Below are 20,370 nucleotides of genomic sequence, written 5' to 3' on the forward strand. Positions count from 1 at the left end.
CTTTGACAGCCAGGTTTGACAGATAGAATAAATTCATGAAGCAAAATGAGACAAAATTAAATAAATACATCTTTAAAGAATTACTTAAATGTGTCATTATTTAATTAAATGTTGAAATAATGAAATTATTTTGTGAAATAAATATTTAAAGGATGTAATAATTAAATGAATAGTTAATTAAATATCAATCAATCAATCAAAGTTTATTTATATAGCCCTTAATCACAAGTGTCTCAAAGGGCTGCACAAGCCACATCGACAAAATCTCAAGTATAAAAAAATGCTAACCACTGTACAACCAATTTGCTCTAGGTCAAGTATTGGGACATGCATGGACTCTTACAGATTGAATATTTCTTTAACTTTTCCCTGACTATTTTCTCTTCAGAGGTCGATCCGACGCCTCAGGTATAAATGATTAAATATTAGATTTATGTATCTATTTTCAATTATAATTAATGAAACATTACTGTCTTCTCTCCACCCATTTTGTTGAAAAATTAAAGCTTCCATAGCAAGTCTACTGACATATCAGTAGTAAGTTCGAACTATACAATACTTTGTTGCTACTTTTTTGGTCGAAGCATTTAAGGGCCAGTCCCAATACACCTCCTCGCCGTATTTTTGCCCTATCCCTAGATTTTGCCTGTTCCCGTGAAGGTAGTGGTGTCCCAAAGACTCTTTAAATGTAGGGGTTGTGGGCATAACGAGGGGTAGGGGTATGAATCTAGCCTTTCAGAGTGAGGCATTTCAGATGCTGACTCGCTCAATTTCTGCAAAAATTACACTTTAGTTTGTAATGTTAGCCAGCTAGCCACGCTGGCTATTGTTAGGCTAAAATACTAAATGATAATACTAAAATACTAATACTATAAAGCTTGCGGGTGTGAAAACAACGCGACATACCACAAGCGACAACAGTCACAGATGGCGGCTTTTTCTCCGTGTAGTTCTTTGTTTATTTATCAACCGAAGCATAATGAATGACATGCCTCGCCAAATGTTTTAATACAGTACTACCACATTTGCTTCAAACATAAGTAAACATTTAAATAACAAGCATTCAGATCTGCACAAGGAGTTTAAAGAGTGGCAGGTAATAAAGTTAACAGCTTCCCCTGTGCACATACAGATACATAGATGTTCAAACAGCTACTGGCTTGTTGAAAATTATTAGCGGAGTCAAAACCGCCCATGTAACGTAAACTAATGCAAGTGAATTGACTGAATTTCGTAACAAATTCCCACTCTTTAATTTGTGTTTCATCTTTAACAGTGTGTGTTTTACCTGCTACGTGTCTTATCTGTATACTTTTAGCCTTATTGTTTTCAATATTTACTAATGATTGTATTTTGTCTTAAAGCATAGATCAAAATTGGCAACCCTAATTCAATGGTTGCCAAACGCTGTAAAACTGTAAAAGACAAGAAGAAACTTATGCAGCACTGCAGCATTGAGCCGGCGATGTGTTGTTTGCTGCTGTTTCTGCTACTGCTGCATTGCGTCTCGGCTCGTCAAAGTTATTGTAGATTATAAATCATGCCTCTCATCTGGATAATAGGAGGATTTAGCCATAAATCTAGGAGAAGTTCACCTACGACATTCAAATTCTACCCGGAGATGGAGACAAAAACACTACAACATAAGACAGTGTCAGCAGTAACTGTTTTAAACCTTTGTGTGGAACACAATTAATTCTTCATGTAAATAGGAAGATATGGACATCCTATTAGTCGTCATCACAGCGAGAGCAGACATTGTACAGTAGGCAATCGTTTTATGTTTTTAGTTTGTATTTCTTGTTTGTTTGTTTATACTGCTACATGATGATTAGTGTTTCACGAAAAGCTGGATTTGTTTATCAGAGCTTTTAAAACTTGGGAGCTCATCCTCCTTATATTCAGGGTCAAATATATAAGGTTCTCAACCATCATTTTTCTCAAAGTAGTCAATATTGGCTCCCACAAAGTTTGCTTGATTTGCATTGTTGTTGGTGGGGAAGGGATCTGTGGTTCCTACCGCTACGTCACGCAATCACTTCACTAACTAGCTTATTATCTCTAAAAAATGGCTCTAGAATCTCTGAAAGATTGATACTATTTTTTCATATCTATTTACTCGCATTCTTTGTAAGTCTTTCGGTGTCATAAATCGATACATATGCCAATAGCTTCAATATAGAGTTGAGGCAAATTGTTTTTCTACTCTACTGGTACTTTAAACTCTTAGATATGCTTGATGAACCTTGATTTCACAGATGTAATGTAATTTCTTTATTTGGGGTGGTGGGGGTTCTGTTTTGAATCAACAGACTTACTTTGTGACCACGTTGATTTTGACTCCAAACACACCACTCTGTTTTTTGGATGGCGTTCTCTTCAAACTCAGGTCCCGACTTGTAAACTTCATGGAGAATTCCACTTTGATCTAAAGACAAAAATCCAGCAGTGTCAACAGCAGCACCCGCATATGGGCCCGTATGACCCATTTGTTTTCCTTTAGTGCAGTTAATCTAATATTTGAGGCTTTTAGTCTGATTCTCAACATACTTCTAGAGTTAAAGTTTTTAAGAGACGTATGTGACCTTTAAAAAAATCTACCAAATGTTCGACATTTGTATTATCTTACCCCGTTCATCTCGATGACGTCCATGTGCCAGTTCTTGGACTGCACCGCCTGAGGGTCCAGCTGTAAGACACAACAGAGACACCAAGATAAGAAAAGGGCCCCTGGACAGATAAAAACTCTTATTACTCTTCCCAGAAAGATTCTTCTTTACATTATCAGATAACTGTCATCATAGAAACATTTCCTTATCTGCAATTGGTGTTTTTGTTTTGCTCCACATGAGTCCAGGAATACAGTTCCAAGAAGGATTACTTTCTATTTTTGAGTGCAAAACTAATGTATTGCAATATTTTCTGTGGAGAGTTCACTTTTAATAATCTTTTACATGCTAAAGCTATGTTAGTATCAAGCAATATAGTTTGTCACAATACACATCTTCCACTTCTTTATGATACTGTGTTTCTATATGTAATGTAAAGGGCTGGTTAACTAAATAACTCATTTCAAATCTGTTAACTGGTATTTTAATCTATTCGTACAGTGGAACCCGTTTAAGTTGACGACCCTTTAACTGGCGGACTTGCATAAACGGTTATCGACACAAAGCGTAACTATCACGTTGAACTATCCATCCTATCATAACTATTACTGTCTGTGTTTTGTGATGAATGGTGACTTGGCGCATTCCATATTTCAACAACACAATTATGTCTGCGTGAGGAAAGAATGCTGTCACTTACATCTCCCACATTTCCCCACACCACCAAAAACATTTTCCAACATCTCATGCATGATGCCTGATAGATAAGAGCATGTTGTAAGAACCGTTGTTTCGCCACAACATCTAACGTCTTTTTAAGCCTTGTGCAAGCTTAAGATTGACTATATATACCAAAAGAGACCAGCTCATAAAAGTGTTATAAATCAGAAATAAATCAATATTTTTTTTTACTTTCAATGCTTGAAATATTTTAACAACTTCAGATCTAACTATTGATATTAAGCTTTTTATTATTGTTTTTTTTAATGTTTTATGGCCTTTTTGTAAAAAAATACTTTTTTTTTTATATAATGGGAAAATGCCAAATATGCAATAATTCTAAAAATAAGTTGCAAGGTGGAATATTTGAGTTTGGGCAATTACAGCCTTGAATAGGTCAATAATTCATGACAAAATTGAAAATATTATTTTTACAGAGCTGAGCTAGAATAGGAGAGAAATCCGGCAGAACTTTGGTGAGTTTATTGAGTTCACACAAGTCTTTTATATATGTCTGCCATGTCATATGTAACTGCCCAAGATCATTTTCATTGCATTTCAGTGCTTTAATTGAACTCACTTGGTCTCATCAGAGCTCTGACAGTTATGTGCATGGTTTTCTCGTGCCATGTGGGGGTTAAGTGGCACAATTACACCAAAACAGTATTTACTTGTTTCTCAATCAGCAACAATGAGATTCATTGGATTTTCATGGAAAAAGCAGGGTAATATATCAGGATTACTTAATGTTACAAATAGCAGTTATAATGGGAGTCAACGGGGCCAAAAAGTTCAAAAGAAAAAGTGTGTATACTTTCTTTATCTTATTTTTAAAATGTTTAAATCAAAAACACAATGTAATTTATTTTTAAAAACTCCCTGTCTGAATTTCAGACCTCTAACCTTCAAACTGAACAATCATATCACATAAGGAACACGTGTAATGCTCGTTTTGGGCCCGAAGGGCTCACAAGGGTTTTAAACAGTCTGGTTTAGTGTCGGCACAACTCAGCTCCAAATAATGACATTTGCAGCATATCAGCAGCATTAGGCTTTGACCACTACATTCTCTTTCATCTCATTCATATTTTGTTCGAGAGTTTTAATGAAGCCGGCATTCTCAATTTCCTTAGCTATCTTCTTAAAGAAATGTCCGTTTCTTGTTTTCCCCCATCGATGCACTTCAAAATGTTACGTTGTTTTAATTTGTGGAGCAAATAAACGGTCTCCTCTTAATTGGGGGAACGGCGTGGCGCGGGTTGGGAGAGTGGCTGCGCCAGCAACCTGAGGGTTCCTGGTTCAATCCCCAGCTTCTACCAACCTAGTCACGTCCGTTGTGTCCTTGAGCAAGACACTTCATCCTTGCTCCTGATGGGTCGTGGTTAGCGACTATAAAAGTATAACCCATTTTCATTGCAGTTGTTGACTAAGTTTTGATTGAATGGTATCCGCTTCCGGGTTATAACTCGCGCCAGCTTCTACCAACCTCGTCACGTCCGTTGTGTCCTTGATCAAGACACTTCACCCTTGCTCCTGATGGGTCGTGGTTAGCGACTATAAAAGTATAACCCATTTTCATTGCAGTTGTTGACTATGTTTTGATTGAATGGTATCCGCTTCCGGGTTATAACTCGCGCGTTGTTACTTGTACATGCGCGATACTAAGGGTCCCCTTCGGCAGTACACACCCACTTGAGAGATTTGATTTCCAATTGCATAATCGAGCTGTCTTAGTCCTGTTTCGGATAAACCAAACATGATGAGATTAAGGTGTTTAAATGGGTTATAGGATGCTTCTTTAGAGCCAAACTACTGTATTTGAGAAATCGGACTAATTTAGTGCATGGAAATGTAGTTATCGACTCGTAAAAATGACAACTGCCTCTGTTTTCACTCATCCCTTTTAGCATTAAATATCGTATTCTCAAGGCTTGAGATGAGGTACAAATAATCACTGCAATTCGGACTTTACACAGCGACAGACAGGAGGTGCTTCTTAGAAAACAAAATCATAAAAAGCGTATTTTTCCCTCCGGTTGGATCGCCAAAAGCCTGATTAAAAATGAATGCTCTCTAGTCGGGTTGTTAAAACAAAGTGGATCCTTTGGAAAGCAACGTTCACACTCAGTGACCGCAAGCCAAACACACGCTTCTTATTAGTTTACTTGACTTCTAGGTTTGCAGCTAACATTAGGGAGTAATTATGTATACTGGAAACTCTAAAACGGACCCTGCAACTGCAAATGGGAAAAACGTCACTTACAAGTCCTGTCTTTTTACACTTGTGAGATTAGTAAGAATTTAAAAAATGTTTATACATCTCAATATGACATTTAATCCCCAAAATTCCATGACATCTGAACATGTTTTTTTTTTTTAAACATCTGCACAAAAAGGAATGTGAAACACACAACTGTGGTAAATAAGCCAAATAGTAAACAAGAAAAGAAGAACATCAACCTTATTTGGAAAATCAAAATGATCCAACACTTCAGGATTTTTCCTTTTTCTTAGTTCCATTTAGATCGATGATGGAGACGAAAAAAGTCGGATAATACTTTTATGAGCACATGAGAATGTTCATACTTCACAAGTTCAAATACATAACAATAAAGCTTGTGTTTTCTTTAAATAGATAACCCACAGCTACTAAGGCTGCAGATAAGGATCTCATTATTCAATTGACAATAATCTATTTATGGGGCCGTGACAGGTAGAATGTGGTTGAAAAGATGACGAAACAGAAAGTAGAGACAGTAGAAATCCCATGAAATGTCTATATTTAATACTTTTAACACTGCAACAGGGATTTTCAAACTGTGGTACATGTACCACTAGTGTTATGTGGGCTCCATCTAGTGTAGGGGTCGGCAACCCGTGGCTCTTTAGCGCCACCCTAGTGGCTCCCTGAAGCTTTTACAAAAATTTATGAAAATGGAAAAAAATAGGAGAAAAAAAATTTTTTTGTTTTAATAAAGTATCTGTAGGAGGACACACATGACACATTTGTAATTGTTAAAAATCCCACTGTTTATATTAAACATGCTTCACTGATGAGAGAATTTGGCGAGCGCCGTTTTGTCATAGTAATTTCAGGGTACTTGAACTCACCATAGTTTGTTTCCCCGACGCTACCACAGAAAGACATGTTTTATGCCACTCCTTTTTTGTCTTATTTTGTCCACCAAACATTTTATGCTGTGCATGAATGCACAAAGGTGAGTTTTGGTGATGTTATTGACTTGCATGGAGTGCTAATCAGGCATACTGTATATGGTCAATGCATTACTGCAAGCTAATCGATGCTAAAATGCTATTTAGGTTAACTGTGTGTACATATTGCATCCTTATGCCTCGTTTGTAGGTATATTTGAGCTCATTTAATTTCCTTTACTTATGTCCTCTGTGTATTTAATTTACATTTGCATGTCTCGTGACACATTATCTGTATGTAATATTGCCTGCATTTCTGATAGTTGTGTGCCGTTAGACCACAGCAAACGTTACCCAGCTTGCAAAGACTGTAATAAATCCATTAGAAGAAGACAGCCTGCCATTCCTTTAACTTGGACACACGCATTTATACCTTTGGCCATTCTAAGCAAGCAACTTCCAGGAGTTATCTCACCCTCTGAGAAGCCTCCATTTTAATAATGTTTTCTAATGTTGTAAAAATGCGTAGAATAAATATTACATTTCAACATTTCTGTGAACGAAGATCCCACTGGGAGGAGGCCCCGCGGCAGGCCAAGGACCAGATGGGGGGATTACATCTCCTCTCTGGCCTGGGAACGCTTCGGGATTCCCCAGGAGGAAGTCGCAAATGTTGCTCTGGAGAGGGAAGTCTGGGGGTCTCTGCTGGAGCTGTTGTCCCCGCGACCCGATTCCGGATAAGCGGTTGAAGATGGATGGATGGATGGATGTGAACGAAGATTAGCGTCAGTCTGCGACACATAGTCATTTTGATAGTATATGCTAATATAGCCACATCAGATGTTGCCTTCATTATAACACTTATATAAGGATTTTAATTTTTTGCGGCTCCAGACAGATTTTTTATTTTTGGTCCAATTTGGCTCTTTCAGCATTTTGGGTTGCAGACTCTAATCTAGTTTTAGGCCAAAAAAAACAACAACAAACAAACAAGAAAAAAAACGTGATTAAAGGACAGTGTTTTATTTTTTTTATATTCAAACAGTGTGTAATGTTACAATTGTCAAAATATTAAGTATACTTGTTAAATAAAACCTCTGCCTTGTTTTTAAATAATACATACCCCTACTATGCTACTGTATTCTAATGCTGGTCATTATAGTGGTACTTGGTGAGCAAAGTTTTTTCTGATGTGGTACTTGGTGAAACATTTTTGAGAACCACTGCCCTACAATATACCTCACATAATTGTTAAACACACTTTAGTCTGTTACCCCTCCGTTAGATTTATAGCTACAACAGTATTTTCCTTCTGCAGGTAATGCCATCAAACCCCTAATATGAAGTAGTGCGTATGCCCAAATGCAAATAGGTGGAAATCTACTGTATATACAATACAGTTAACGGGTGAGCCCGAGAAGAACAAGCAGTACAAAATGGATGGATGGATGGATGGGCTATTGACGGTTTAACAATATCAACATACTATTTAAACAAGTTTCTTGTTCTCCTTTATCAAATACAGTTGTTTGCGCTAAACAACGTCAAAAGCACACAGTAACTAAACAAAATCAAAAACTACTTAGATTTTTGCCCTCAAAGTCCTCTTGTGGTCCAAGGCAGGTAATTATTCCCTGAGTTGGTAACAAAATCAGCAAAAAATATTTTGAGAAAATACAGACATCGATCTAATCATTCTAGTATTGATCATTTACTGATACTATTAACCTTGGTGTTGACACCACCAATTTATGGATGGATCCTTCCTCCTCTTACGTGCCATGTACTGACTGTGCAATGCTGACACACTAACAGTTACTGTTTTATTATCCTCTTTATAACTCTTATTAATCTACTTGTTAATTTCCTGTTCATACCCGATTACTTTCTGTTGTAAAGTGGTTCCATCTACACTTCAACTTTACTAAGCACTTATTTCTTGGTTTTGTTTCAAGATACAGTAGTTAAGCGGCTAGCTTTGCTATTAGCATGCATGTCCTCCAGTGACATACTTAAGATACTAAGAAATGCTGTTTATTTGCCACAATGGTGTTATTATTAATTTAGGGGAGCGGCTTCACACTGTGTATGGAGATACATAATTTGTTGCTAGCCTTTCAGTCGACCGACTAAAAATAAATGCAGTATTAGCGTTTGTGATCAGCATTGAAAGGCATAAATCGGCAATGGCAATCACATACTTTTTTATAAAAATGGGCCGATACTGATTGGCACATTCCTAATCAAAATGCAATAGTCTAGCCGTCATATATTAATTCTATGTTTTGTAACATTGTTGTAAGTATTAATTAGCTTAAGAGAGCTTATGATAAGTATTTTAATTAGATATTCGGCTCAAATTGCACAAATACCCTTAAATACTCTCACATGACGAATGGGAATGTTATTCCAGATGTGACACATCCTGCTCTGCCTCCCCTCAAAGGGTAGGCAACAGAACTATTTATAGGCCAGTGGAACACATCAGCATGTATATACAGTACCGTCGTTTGTGCAGCAATACAGCTGATGTCAGACCGGCCATGTGAGCTCTTATAACTTGGTGCCATTTTTACACACATGGTCGGCTGGGGCCAATCGGTGAGAACTTTGAGGTGGCCGAGGCTTATGATTTGTGGATCATGACTAGTATCTCTGCAGGCACAAAGGGATTCACACAGCAATTACAGGCACAAACTGTACTATGGTACTCTTACGCAACACACCCTGCAGACTGGGCTCGTAAGAGTGCACGATAATAGCGGTTATTCTGCAAACTCTTATGGCTCGAATTTAAATCCACTAATAAATGCTGCAGTAATAAACTCATCTGCCAAACCAATTACTTTACGTACTTCCTTACTGTATGCAAATGTTTTTACTGCACAGCCTTTGATCTGATGACAAAGACACTAAGTGAACCACAACTAAATGTGCACCAAGTATCTTTTTTTACATTTTCCATCCAAACCGGCATACTGAACCGCAAGTGTGAATGCAGCCAAATTAAAAGTGTAAGGATAACATCAAGGTGTGTTTAATACCTTTTGTGCTCAGTGTTTAAATATTTAGCACCTTCAGCAGACACTCTTGAATTCAGCTTTACAGATGCTAGCTCTGCTGTGCAGGAAGTAGTAATGACCTCGACATTAAGTTATACAAGTACAATCACGGTTAAACTGTGGTCTACTTAGGTAGAGGCCAGTTTTGGTGAAGTACATTCATTAATTTTCATGACTGATACAGTTCCCCTTGCAATTTGTTCATAATGAACTAAAATGTGATTCTATCAGCTGCCATTCAATATATAATTAAGACAACATGCTGAAGATGCAAACACAGATTAGCTACTTGCAGAAAAAAACACACAATGTGGGATTTATTTTGGCACAGTAGCAAGATTATTATTAACATTTGTAAGCAGGAGAGCCCGGTCCTATCAGGGCTGCATTTTCTGCCTCTGATGAGTCTTCAAGACTGCCTTGGATTGTGTGTGCAAGTCAGCAATGTTTTTATGCTTAGCGAACTGGCAGGATCATTGTGTGACCTGACTGCTCAAGCATAACATCATGCACCATTTGTAAGATGTTAGGTAATACTGAGGTTAAGTTTTCTTGGTGGAGTTGACAAAATGACGGAGGAGGTATTACGTGCCGGTCACACTTTGCATTCAGTTGATTCAATGTTCCCAAAACATTTATGGTGTGTTAGTGACAGGTCATGTCTTATTTTGAGTTTGTTGGCGTATTCTATATTTAGTGTTTAGCTCCTGTCCTGTGCTCTTATTTTCTAGTTTCCACTTCCTGTGTTCTTCATACAGCAGCTTTACATTGGGGGATGAAAAAACACCACCTTTTTTTTGTTTTTGTTTTGTCATAAAAAAATACAATCATGTGTGCTTATGGACTGTATCCCTGCAGACAGTATTGATCTATATTGATATATGATGTAGGAACCAGAAATATTAATAACAGAAAGAAACAACCCTTTTGTGTGAATGAGGGAGGGAGGTTTTTTGGGTTGGTGCACTAATTGTAAGTGTATCTTGTGTTTTTTAAGTTGATTTAATAAAAAATAAAAAATATTTTTTTTATTTCTTGTGCGGCACGGTACCAATCGATCCACGGACCAGTACCAGGCCGCGGCCCGGTGGTTGGGGACCACTGAAATAACAGAAAACGACCAAAACAGTGAATGTTCAATGTATATGTCTGGATAAGGCTCTAAAAATTAATGGGAAATGTAATAAACAAGAACTGACGACTGCTGAGTACGAAGTAACATTAAATCCATATTTTGCTATAACTTAATCTGTCTAGAAAAGTGCTATATAAAATCTAATCCAATATCATTATTATTACTGGATTTGTCATTATCAGAGCAATTTAAAAAGCAGCAGCAGCTCGTCATAAGGTACTACGTGTATACCTGCTAAACAGCAATCACCGTCATACCTAGGCAGAAATGTGGGATGGTGGTGGAAAGAAAGGGAGAGCTGCAAGAGCTGATAGGATCACAAGGGAACTGAACTCAGAAAAAAAGTGTACTTGTTGAAAAGTGCCTTTCAAAAGCCTCTTTGAATATGAGCGAGTGTATGAATGGGACTTCACATGCAGCTTGTTCACAGTGGTAGTGAAGCAGACACACTTGGACAGTAATGAAATACACAAATGTAACCTTCCTAATGCCATCTGCGAACATTTAGATGAAGGGAGGAGTGTGTGGCACGGAAGAATCAATGCAACACCAGTGGGTCAGTGCCCTTTTTATCTTACTAAGTAAGTAGTACTATTAGCCAGCATTCCTCATACCTCTCTTGAATACTGGAGAGCATAGGCTGGTTGTCTTGAAATGGTTATTGTACACATTAACTCACCATTTGAAGGAAACTATCAAAACAGAGTTTGTTTAGAGGAGCGGTTCTCAGACTTTTTCACTAAGTACCACCTCAGAAAACACTTGGCTCTCCAAGTACCACCATAATGACCAACATTAAAATACAGTAGCGTAGTAGGCCTAAATATTCATTGAAAAGAAGGCAGACGTTTTATCTAACAAGTATATTGATAACTTTTGGCCACTGTAACATTACACACAGTTTGAACAGTGACACTGTGTTTGGATATTTTTTAATTAAGTGATATTTTTGGCGTACTACTAGATGAAGCTCTTGAACCACTCACTACTGGTTTAGAGTATTTAGGGGTGTCCAAGCTTTTTCCAATACCGGTATTCAACGGTACCAATTTTCAGTACTTCTGTGTGTGTGTTTGTGTTAATAAAGGTTAATTTGATTGCTAAAAAAAAATCTTATTTTTTGATTCACGATTTAAATTAAGCTGATAATGATAACTGTGCGATCTAGTTGTTATATCTTGTTTTCTTGCACTTCTGATTTTCATTTGCAAGTATTATATCGTAGACTTTGCATGCGGTTCTAATTCTAAGACGTTATATGGCAGTAGTGTGTAGGATACAGTGTGTTGCCTAGTCAGGAAGTAGTCTTTGCCATTAAGCAGAATCCAGTCTTTGGTTGCACCCTAAAAAGTATTTGTACTGTAAGTATTGTACTTATTATACACCAGCTGTTTGATTGTAATGTACATCTTAGTTGTAGTATTCATGATCAAATTTAGAGGTGTTAAAAGCCCCATGTAAAATCGCTAATGCTTTTCAGTAGCATGCCAATGGCAAATCCAATGTACAACAGCATTGTGCGGGCAAATTTTGAAAAATTAAGCTTTATTAGACTTAGACAAACTTTAATGATCCACATGGGAAATTGTTTCACACAGTAGCTCAGCTACATAGGATGGAAAGTGTAAGGATGGAAAGGACAAAATTGTTGTACGTTCGAGTATTTTCTCTCAGGCATATTTTCTTTGTTGGCATTGGAAACTTTTGACATTACCTACAGACATTCCAACTGAATGCTGCTTAAGTACTTGTTTCCTCGCCAATTGTTTGCAACTACACGTGACATTACGTGGAACAAAATAATCGAAAGGTATCAAAATATGGCACCATTTGATTTTATGTGAATCGATACCCCGTAGTACCGGGTCAGTTGGTGCTTATGAGAGTACCGAATTAGGCAGCCACCCCTACCGGGACTAGCCCAAGGGACGAACATTGGACACCCCTGTTGTGCATTTCAACATAAGGACAATAACGGTAAAAATATCTAACAGAGTAAATCCAGCTTTAATTACCACTAATTCAAGTAAGATCATTCTAAAGTCTAATTAGCACGGCATGAGCTCATGCAAGAAAATACTAATACCCCAAGAAAACAAAACACTAATTAACAACAAGGCCACACTCTGACCAAAGTCTACCCTTGGGATGTAAATGCAAATGAATGCAAATGTTCACTTGTGACAATTACAGAAGAGAAAAATGTGAAATGCCAAAGGGGCATTTAATTGGATTAGTGAAAAGGATTTCAGTACTTAAACTGAACTCAAGGGGGCAATAAACTGCAGCAGAAATATCAATAAGGGAGTTAAATACCACATATTGTACCTCAACAAGAGTAATGTTATTTCACAGTTTTTACTGATTTTTAGAGTGATAATGTAATTTTAACTAAATTTTTTCTCTAGAGACTCGAAGCGCTTTACCCATTATCTGCATCTTTAAGCTACATTTAAACCAGTGTGGGTGGCACTGGCAGCACGTCGGTAAAGTGTCTTGCCCAAGGACACAAAGGCGGTGACTATGATGACAGAAATGGGAATCAAACCTGGAACCCTCAAGTTGCTGGCACGGCCGCTGTACCGCCTGAGCCACACCGTCCCCGGTATCTGTGCCATTTAACAAACACATAGTGTGAGGAAGGATAATGCATACAATTAGTTTGCACATTTTTTTAATTGATTTTAAGACAATATACCAGACTTAACAAATTAATTGAAAGTTCTAATGAAAAGGCAATAACTGAAACCAATCCACACTGAATCAATAGACCATATGATAAGAACAATAGTCCATTATGTGCTGAAGACATGCAGAGTATAAATAAGGCCGACAGATGGAAGTGACAAATTGATGAATAGAAAAAAGAGATAAAGGCAACAGTGTGTGTGTGTGTGTGTGTGTGTGTGTGTGTGTGTGTGTGTGTGTGTGTGTGTGTGTGTGTGTGTGTGTGTGTGTGTGTGCGCATGAGTCTGTGCGTGTGTCAGAAGGAAACCTTTTGTCTGAGCAGCTTGCTACGGACGCGACCCCATAGCTTGGCCCCGGTGTTGGTGTGTCTCTTGAGCACAGGAGTCTGTGGCTGGCCGGTCAGATTGTGCTGATTCTGCTCCAAGCAGCATTGCTGCTCCAGATGCTCACATACCGAGTTCAAGTTTACATCCGACACAAGGACCTCCGTCATCCCAAAGCCTCAGGTTCCCTCTGCTGCAAAATGCAGGTGGAAGAAGTGGGACTACAAGGACGGAATCGGAAAAAAAAAAAAGTCTCCGGTATATTCTGTTAGATTTCGGCTTCAATAATGCTAAAAAGAAAAATGGCAGGAAGATGAGATGTTGCCATGGTTTTGTTTCTAATATTCTTGCAATTCCACGTAGAAGCTTGAGAGACAGTCAGCTGCCAACATCTCCTTGCTGTGTGCAGTTGGACTACCCAGACAGCGAGGGGAGGAGGAGGAGGAAAGAGAGACGACAAGAGAGAGAGAGTGAATGAGCTCCGCCACTCATGCGGCCTTGCTTCTCCAGATGTTTGTGGACACACCTCTAAAAGAGAGGGAGTGAACCCTCGGTGTACAAGAGTGACAGTCCAGTGTTGTGGTGGAGCCATTTGACCTCTTGTCAACCTTTCCCAGCGTTGGTCACCACAGCCAGGAAGTCAGCAGAATAAAGAACGCTAAATGAAAAGTTGGCTAAATGGCAATGATTCTTATATACAGTAGGGGTATTGTCTTGTAAATAACTGCAGAAACAGTAAAAAATATGACGCTATCTTCCTCTTACTATTACTGAGCCTTTTGTTACAGATGACAGCCTCACAACGCTTGTGCAGTCACTCACTATGTATGTGTGAGTGGGCTTTAACCCTTTTACGGTAGGCTACGCCTGTCTGATGATATTGAAAAGTCATCCAAAGACAGCCGCACACACAACGCACGCACACAGCACAAGCACACACACAGATGCACACGCTCACAAGCACACACACAGACACACATGCTCACATCCTACGAGACACCATCTCTATTCAGAAAAGGCACTCTGCTCTTAAAAAGGAGTCTTCCCTGCATATAAATGGATCAATGGGGGGCGGGGGGGGGGGGGCGTAGGACATGCCTGCAAACTCCATCTTCATCCACTGTGTCCAATTACATTTTTACTAGCGGGGCAAAGTATTCCACCCGGAAAAAGACAGCAAGCTACGTTCACAAAGTCTTTCTCCTAGGCTGAACATTAGTAATGAGCCAGAGTTTGCTGGTAGACATGGTCGTATACATTGGAATTGTTAAAGCTCAATGTCCCTTAAGTCTTACAGTTAGTGATTGGTAAAAGATGCCTCAGTGAGTGTGTGGCACACTCACTAGCTGTATTAACAGTGCACTGATACTTTGTTGGTGTTTCATAATGGTCATTTGCCATTTGCTGGATTAAAAAAGTCACTACATCTGACCTGCAAATAACGTCATTTCATATTGCCAATCAGCCTATCCCCAGGCGCATGTCTTTGGAGGTGGGAGGAAACCGGAGTACCCAGGGAGAACATGCAAACTCCACACAGAAAGACCACGAGCCCAGGAATCGAACGCAGGACCTTCTTATTATGAGGCACAAGCATTACCAACGGCATGACCGTGCTGCCCCCATTTGACCCATCATTATTTAGAATTTTAAATCCTACTAGAATTATGCAACTAGTAGACCACAACATATTTTGTTGTGTGATTCAGTGTTCATCGAAAATTGTTGCCAAATTTTTACCCCGTTTTTTTTGGTATACCATCTTGATTATTGTATGACGAAACAGTGTGCATAACAAACATGTGCGTTTGCCCACAGAATCGTGTGCCAATACAAAGAATCCTACGCACAGGTGACTCAGTGTATGTGCAAGTGAAAAATAACCCACCATGGGTCCAAAGAAAGTTGCTAGTGACAGCACTGTGATAAAGAAGGTGAAAAAGACTATCACATTCAAGAAAGAACTCAGAGAGTAACTCTCTTTCCGGGATGTTAAATGCACATTTATCCATTTCATTCATCATTTATATGTATTTTGAATTTTTTTCTGCACGTAAAACTATAAATATGTTCTATAAAATGTGTTATATTGGGCTGTTTGTTGGTTTAATTGGATTTGCATTTTTTCTTGTGGGGACATTTTTTTGTTGTATTTTTCTCGTCTGACATTTTGGAACATTTAACAAACAAAAACGCATGTACCACTGCACTTTTTTTATGAAGTAGAAAAGTTTAAAAAAAATATAGAAGAGGCCCATTTGTGACTCCTTCCCGTTACACATTGGTGATCTAAGTTTAATGGTCACTTATTTTTAATGAACTTGACTGGTAAAATGTCAAATAAAATACCTTTATGGCTGAAAAAGGTTTAACAATGCTTAAATGGCAAAATAGAAGTGTTTTTGCACTTAATATTTTTTAATACTACAGTGGAATTTGTTTTCGTCAACGCCCCTTGGATTGGCTAAGTCACGTCAACATAAGCGGATGTGGACATAAACAGTTGTCGACATAAGAAAGTAGCTATTGCTTGCCTATTTACTTGTGACTTTCATCAGTGACATAAGGAGAATGGGCAATAATAAAGCATATTTACCTATATTAATCTGTATCTATATGTTAAAATGGTTCGTTGTTACTTTAAAAAAAATGCCCGGACAGTTGATAATTGTTAGCAACAGTTACTCATGATTTAAAGTTGAAATAACAGATTGGGTTGCATTGTAGAAGACACTCCACAATCTTCAAGAGCTTCTGTAAATGAGTCATAGATACAGTGTGCGGTCTAAAATAAACACTGACTGACGCAAAAAGATAATTAAATTGTGATTATAATAAGTACTTATGGTTTGTCAAGTCTGCTTTCAACGCAGTCATAAAAGTTAAGTAATAAAATTGTAGGCCCACATAGGCTTTAAAACATGACAAAGCAAACAAAGTCATCACAACTACACAAGGTGCCTAACGCTGAGTATTATCACAATGTCAAACAACGAGAGTTTTCCACAGAGAAGATAAACAACAAATAGACAGGAGCAGAGAGCAGGAGAATGTGTGTGTGCTGTGTGTGTGCGTGCATGCATGTGTGTGTCTACGCTGGTTTTGTGGGAGACCTCAGCCAAACCCCCGCCAAAGTGTATTCTTAACCCCCAAGGCTTGTAGGAAGGAGAGATACACACTCCATGCGTCACTTTTTGGAAAGAATGTCTGGGAAAACATTTGGAAATGAGAGGGAACAAAATCCCAAGGGAAACATAAGATATTTTTAAATGAGAGAAAAATGGAACAAAATAGATATGTACATCATTATTTATGACCTGGCTGTGTTATGTGCTACAATATTCTACAGCATCCAAAACAGAGATAATAACAGCATAAAATAACAAAACACTAAACTATTATGTTCAAGTACAGCTCAACTCCAGTAAAGTACATTTACATGACTTACAGTTAATCATCCAAAATAAGCCCTTACTAAGCAGAAGCCCTCTTTCTTCTCACTGGATGACATGCAGTCGTCCAGAAGGGCAGCAGCCAATGTTGGCAAAAGCACCTGTATTTTCCTTCACAAACCAAAAATATTTTTGGGGAGACTTTTTAACAAGCACTCAAATGTGAAAAGCAGTTCTGAGGAAAGTGGTCGAAAAGGCTTGGAATCAAAACTAGATACTTCAGATCCATGGTTTTGATGGTCGACTAGGATTTTCCACTTACTGACTTAATAAATACGGAGGCACTACAGAGGTACAGTCGTGGTCAAAAGTTTACATACACTTGTAAAGAACATAATGTCATAGCTGTCTTGAATTTCCCAATAACTTCTTAAACTCTTATTTTTTTGTGATAGAGTGAATGGAGCACATACTTGTTGGTCATGACAAAACATTCATGAAATTTGGTTCTTTTATGGGTCTACTGAAAATGTGACCAAATCTGCTGGGTCAAAAGTATACATACAGCAATGTTAATATTTGGTTACATGTCCCTTGGCAAGTTTTACTGCAACAAGGCGCTTTTGGTAGCCATCTACAAGCTTCTGGTTGAATTTTTGACCACTGTTCTTGACAAAATTGGTGAAGTTCAGCTAAATTTGTTGGTTTTCTGACATGGACTTGTTTCTTCAGCATTGTCCACACGTTTAAGTCAGGATTTTGGGAACGCCATTCTAAAACCTTAATTCCAGCCTGATTTAGCCATTCCTTTACCACTTTTGATGTGTGTTTGGGGTCATTGTCCTGTTGGAACACGCCTACCGTCAAGCATGGTGATGGTAGTATTATGCTCTGGGCCTGTTTTGATGCCAATGGAACTGGTGCTTTATAGAGAGTAAATGGGACAGTGAAAAAGGAGGATTACCTCCAAATTCTTCAGGACAACCTAAAATCATCAGCCCGGAGGTTGGGTCTTGGGCGCAGTTGGGTTTTCCAACAGGACAATGACCCCAAACACATGTCAAAAGTGGTAAAGGAATGGCTAAATCAGGCTAGAATTAAGGTTTTAGAATGGCCTTCCTAAAGTCCTGACTTAAACGTGTGGACAATGCTGAAGAAACAAGTCCATGTCAGAAAACCAACACATTTAGTTGAACTGCACCAATTTTGTCAAGAGGAGTGGTCAAAAATTCAACCAGAAGCTTGTGGATGGCTACTAAAAGCACCTTATTGCAGTGAATGTTGCCAAGGGACATGTAACCAAATATTCACATTGCTGTATGTATACTTTTGACCCAGCAGATTTGGTCACATTTCCAGAAGACCCATAATAAATTCATAAAAGAACCAAACTTCATGTATGTTTTTGTGACAAACAAGTACATGCTCCAATCACTCTATCATAAAAAAATAAGAGAGAGAAATTATTGTAAACTCAAGACAGCCATGACATTATGTCCTTCACAAGTGTATGTAAACTTTTGACCACGACTGTATATCAGTCAAAGTGAGTCCATTTGAACCTATAAGTCAGGGGTGTCCAAACCTTTTCCATCAAGAGCTGCATACAAACAATTGAAAGATGCAGCTATATTCAGTCACATGCCTTTTTCACAGAAGCAAACAAAGTGGTGGTCAACCAAACAAAACATGGCTAATGTGCAGCTAACAGCAGGCTAACTATTCGAAGTACGCAAGGGGCCTAGATATTACCGGTAAAAACAGATATGAGCCAAAAAAAAATCTAACTATGCAATATAATTTATCCCTATTCGTTATCAAAAAATATTTCATGATTTAACTTTGTGTACGAGGACGTGTCCTCTCAAGGCGCAAACAGTGAATAGCACTCGCCTTGATTCACTGTTTTTCATTTTCCCATTATATAATCAGAGACACCACTGAAGACCTGGCTGATTGTGAAAGAAGACGGAGAAGTGATCACAGCTCACTGTATTTTCATGGCTAGGTTAAAGCCCCATGTCTTAAGAACTTACAGTTTTGGTTGATTTTGGTGGTGCCAGTGGACAAAAAGTGGTAGTCTTTTGCCAGAGGGAAGACCACATTTCCCATGAGGGCGAGCTCATATTAGCCAATAATGTCCGCTGTAATATTGGCACAAATATTACGTCTCTAATGCCTATGCTGTAAAATAGCAAAGACTATCAAGAAATGATCATAGATTGCACTACAAACATGGCACTACTACTAAAAATTTATTGATGCGGCTGCAGGTTCGAAGCAAAGAAAGACGAACGTGGGGCGCTTTATTACACACCACAGACGTTCGTTTTTTGCCAGGGTTTGTTTGTCGGTTTGCTAGCAACATAACTCAAAAAGTTATTTTGAAAAAACATTTCTCCTGATCGATTACAAAGAGGAAGATACTTTATTCCTGCTTCCTATCTCTCTCTCCTCTACGGCGCTCCATGCCCCCATATTGCAGACCCGTGCTGCGCAGAGTATTCGGGATTCCCTGGGATTTTTTCAGACTCTCAGAAGCAAGAAAACTACACTCACAAAGTTTTCGTTTTATACCGTCACGCGTCACGGTATCATTGCAAAGATTTTGAAAACGCAATACTACATTATCTACAACATCGTTACAACCCTAGTTAAAAGTATATAAAAAAATAAACCTTTTACGAAGTGATCACGGCAAGCTCCTGCGTTCTTCGATTCAGCTTCCTTAGACTGGAGTGCAATATTCGAGAGCCACTTTTCCTGTCGTCCTTTCGTAAAATCTTGACATCTTTCGCCCTTCTTGATTACCTCTTGAGGAACTATGAAGAAACTTTATCCTTTTTGCGATTTGAACGGTTCAGACAGCCTAAAACAACGCAAGCATAGGGCATTTTTCTTCGAGAAAGGCAAAATGCCACCCAGAACAACAGCTTGATTGACCACCACTTTAAATCACACATATTTAATGGTTCGGACGTGACGTCAGGTGAATACAACCTATACAGTGATGATAATACCTAATAATGATAATTAAAATCGTAATAAATGTAGTTATTGTGTCACAATGGAGATGATTATTATTAACTTAGGGGAGCGACTCCACACTGAGTATGGAGACACATAATTAGCTTGTCAGACGGGGTACTAATAATAAGTAGTGTCAGTCAGAAGGGATCAGCGTTTGTGATCGACATTGAAAAGCAATTGCTTATATTCTGGCACACGACTTCTTCCTGGAAGGGAAAAAAAGCGGTGGTCAACCAAGCCAAGATGGCTGCTGTACAG

At 38.4% G+C, this 20,370-nt stretch overlaps 1 protein-coding gene across 4 annotated transcripts in view; it reads right to left on the reverse strand.

Annotated features, from left to right (window-relative positions):
• abr (ABR activator of RhoGEF and GTPase) overlaps positions 1-20,370 on the reverse strand; it is a 262,246-nt gene that overhangs the window by 12,152 nt on the left and 229,724 nt on the right. For 3 of the 4 annotated variants that reach the window (XM_062048178.1, XM_062048179.1, XM_062048180.1), the window contains 2 exons: positions 2,630-2,689; positions 2,319-2,428 (listed from right to left, as the gene is read on the reverse strand). In XM_062048178.1, the coding sequence (XP_061904162.1) occupies positions 2,319-2,428; positions 2,630-2,689 (170 nt within the window). Of the gene's footprint in view, positions 1-2,318; positions 2,429-2,629; positions 2,690-13,674; positions 14,134-20,370 lie in introns of those variants that run through there. The other variant, XM_062048181.1, reaches the window with a different exon arrangement.

The sequence above is a fragment of the Entelurus aequoreus genome, linkage group LG05 (assembly GCF_033978785.1).
Source record: "Entelurus aequoreus isolate RoL-2023_Sb linkage group LG05, RoL_Eaeq_v1.1, whole genome shotgun sequence".
Taxonomy (NCBI): domain Eukaryota; kingdom Metazoa; phylum Chordata; class Actinopteri; order Syngnathiformes; family Syngnathidae; genus Entelurus; species Entelurus aequoreus.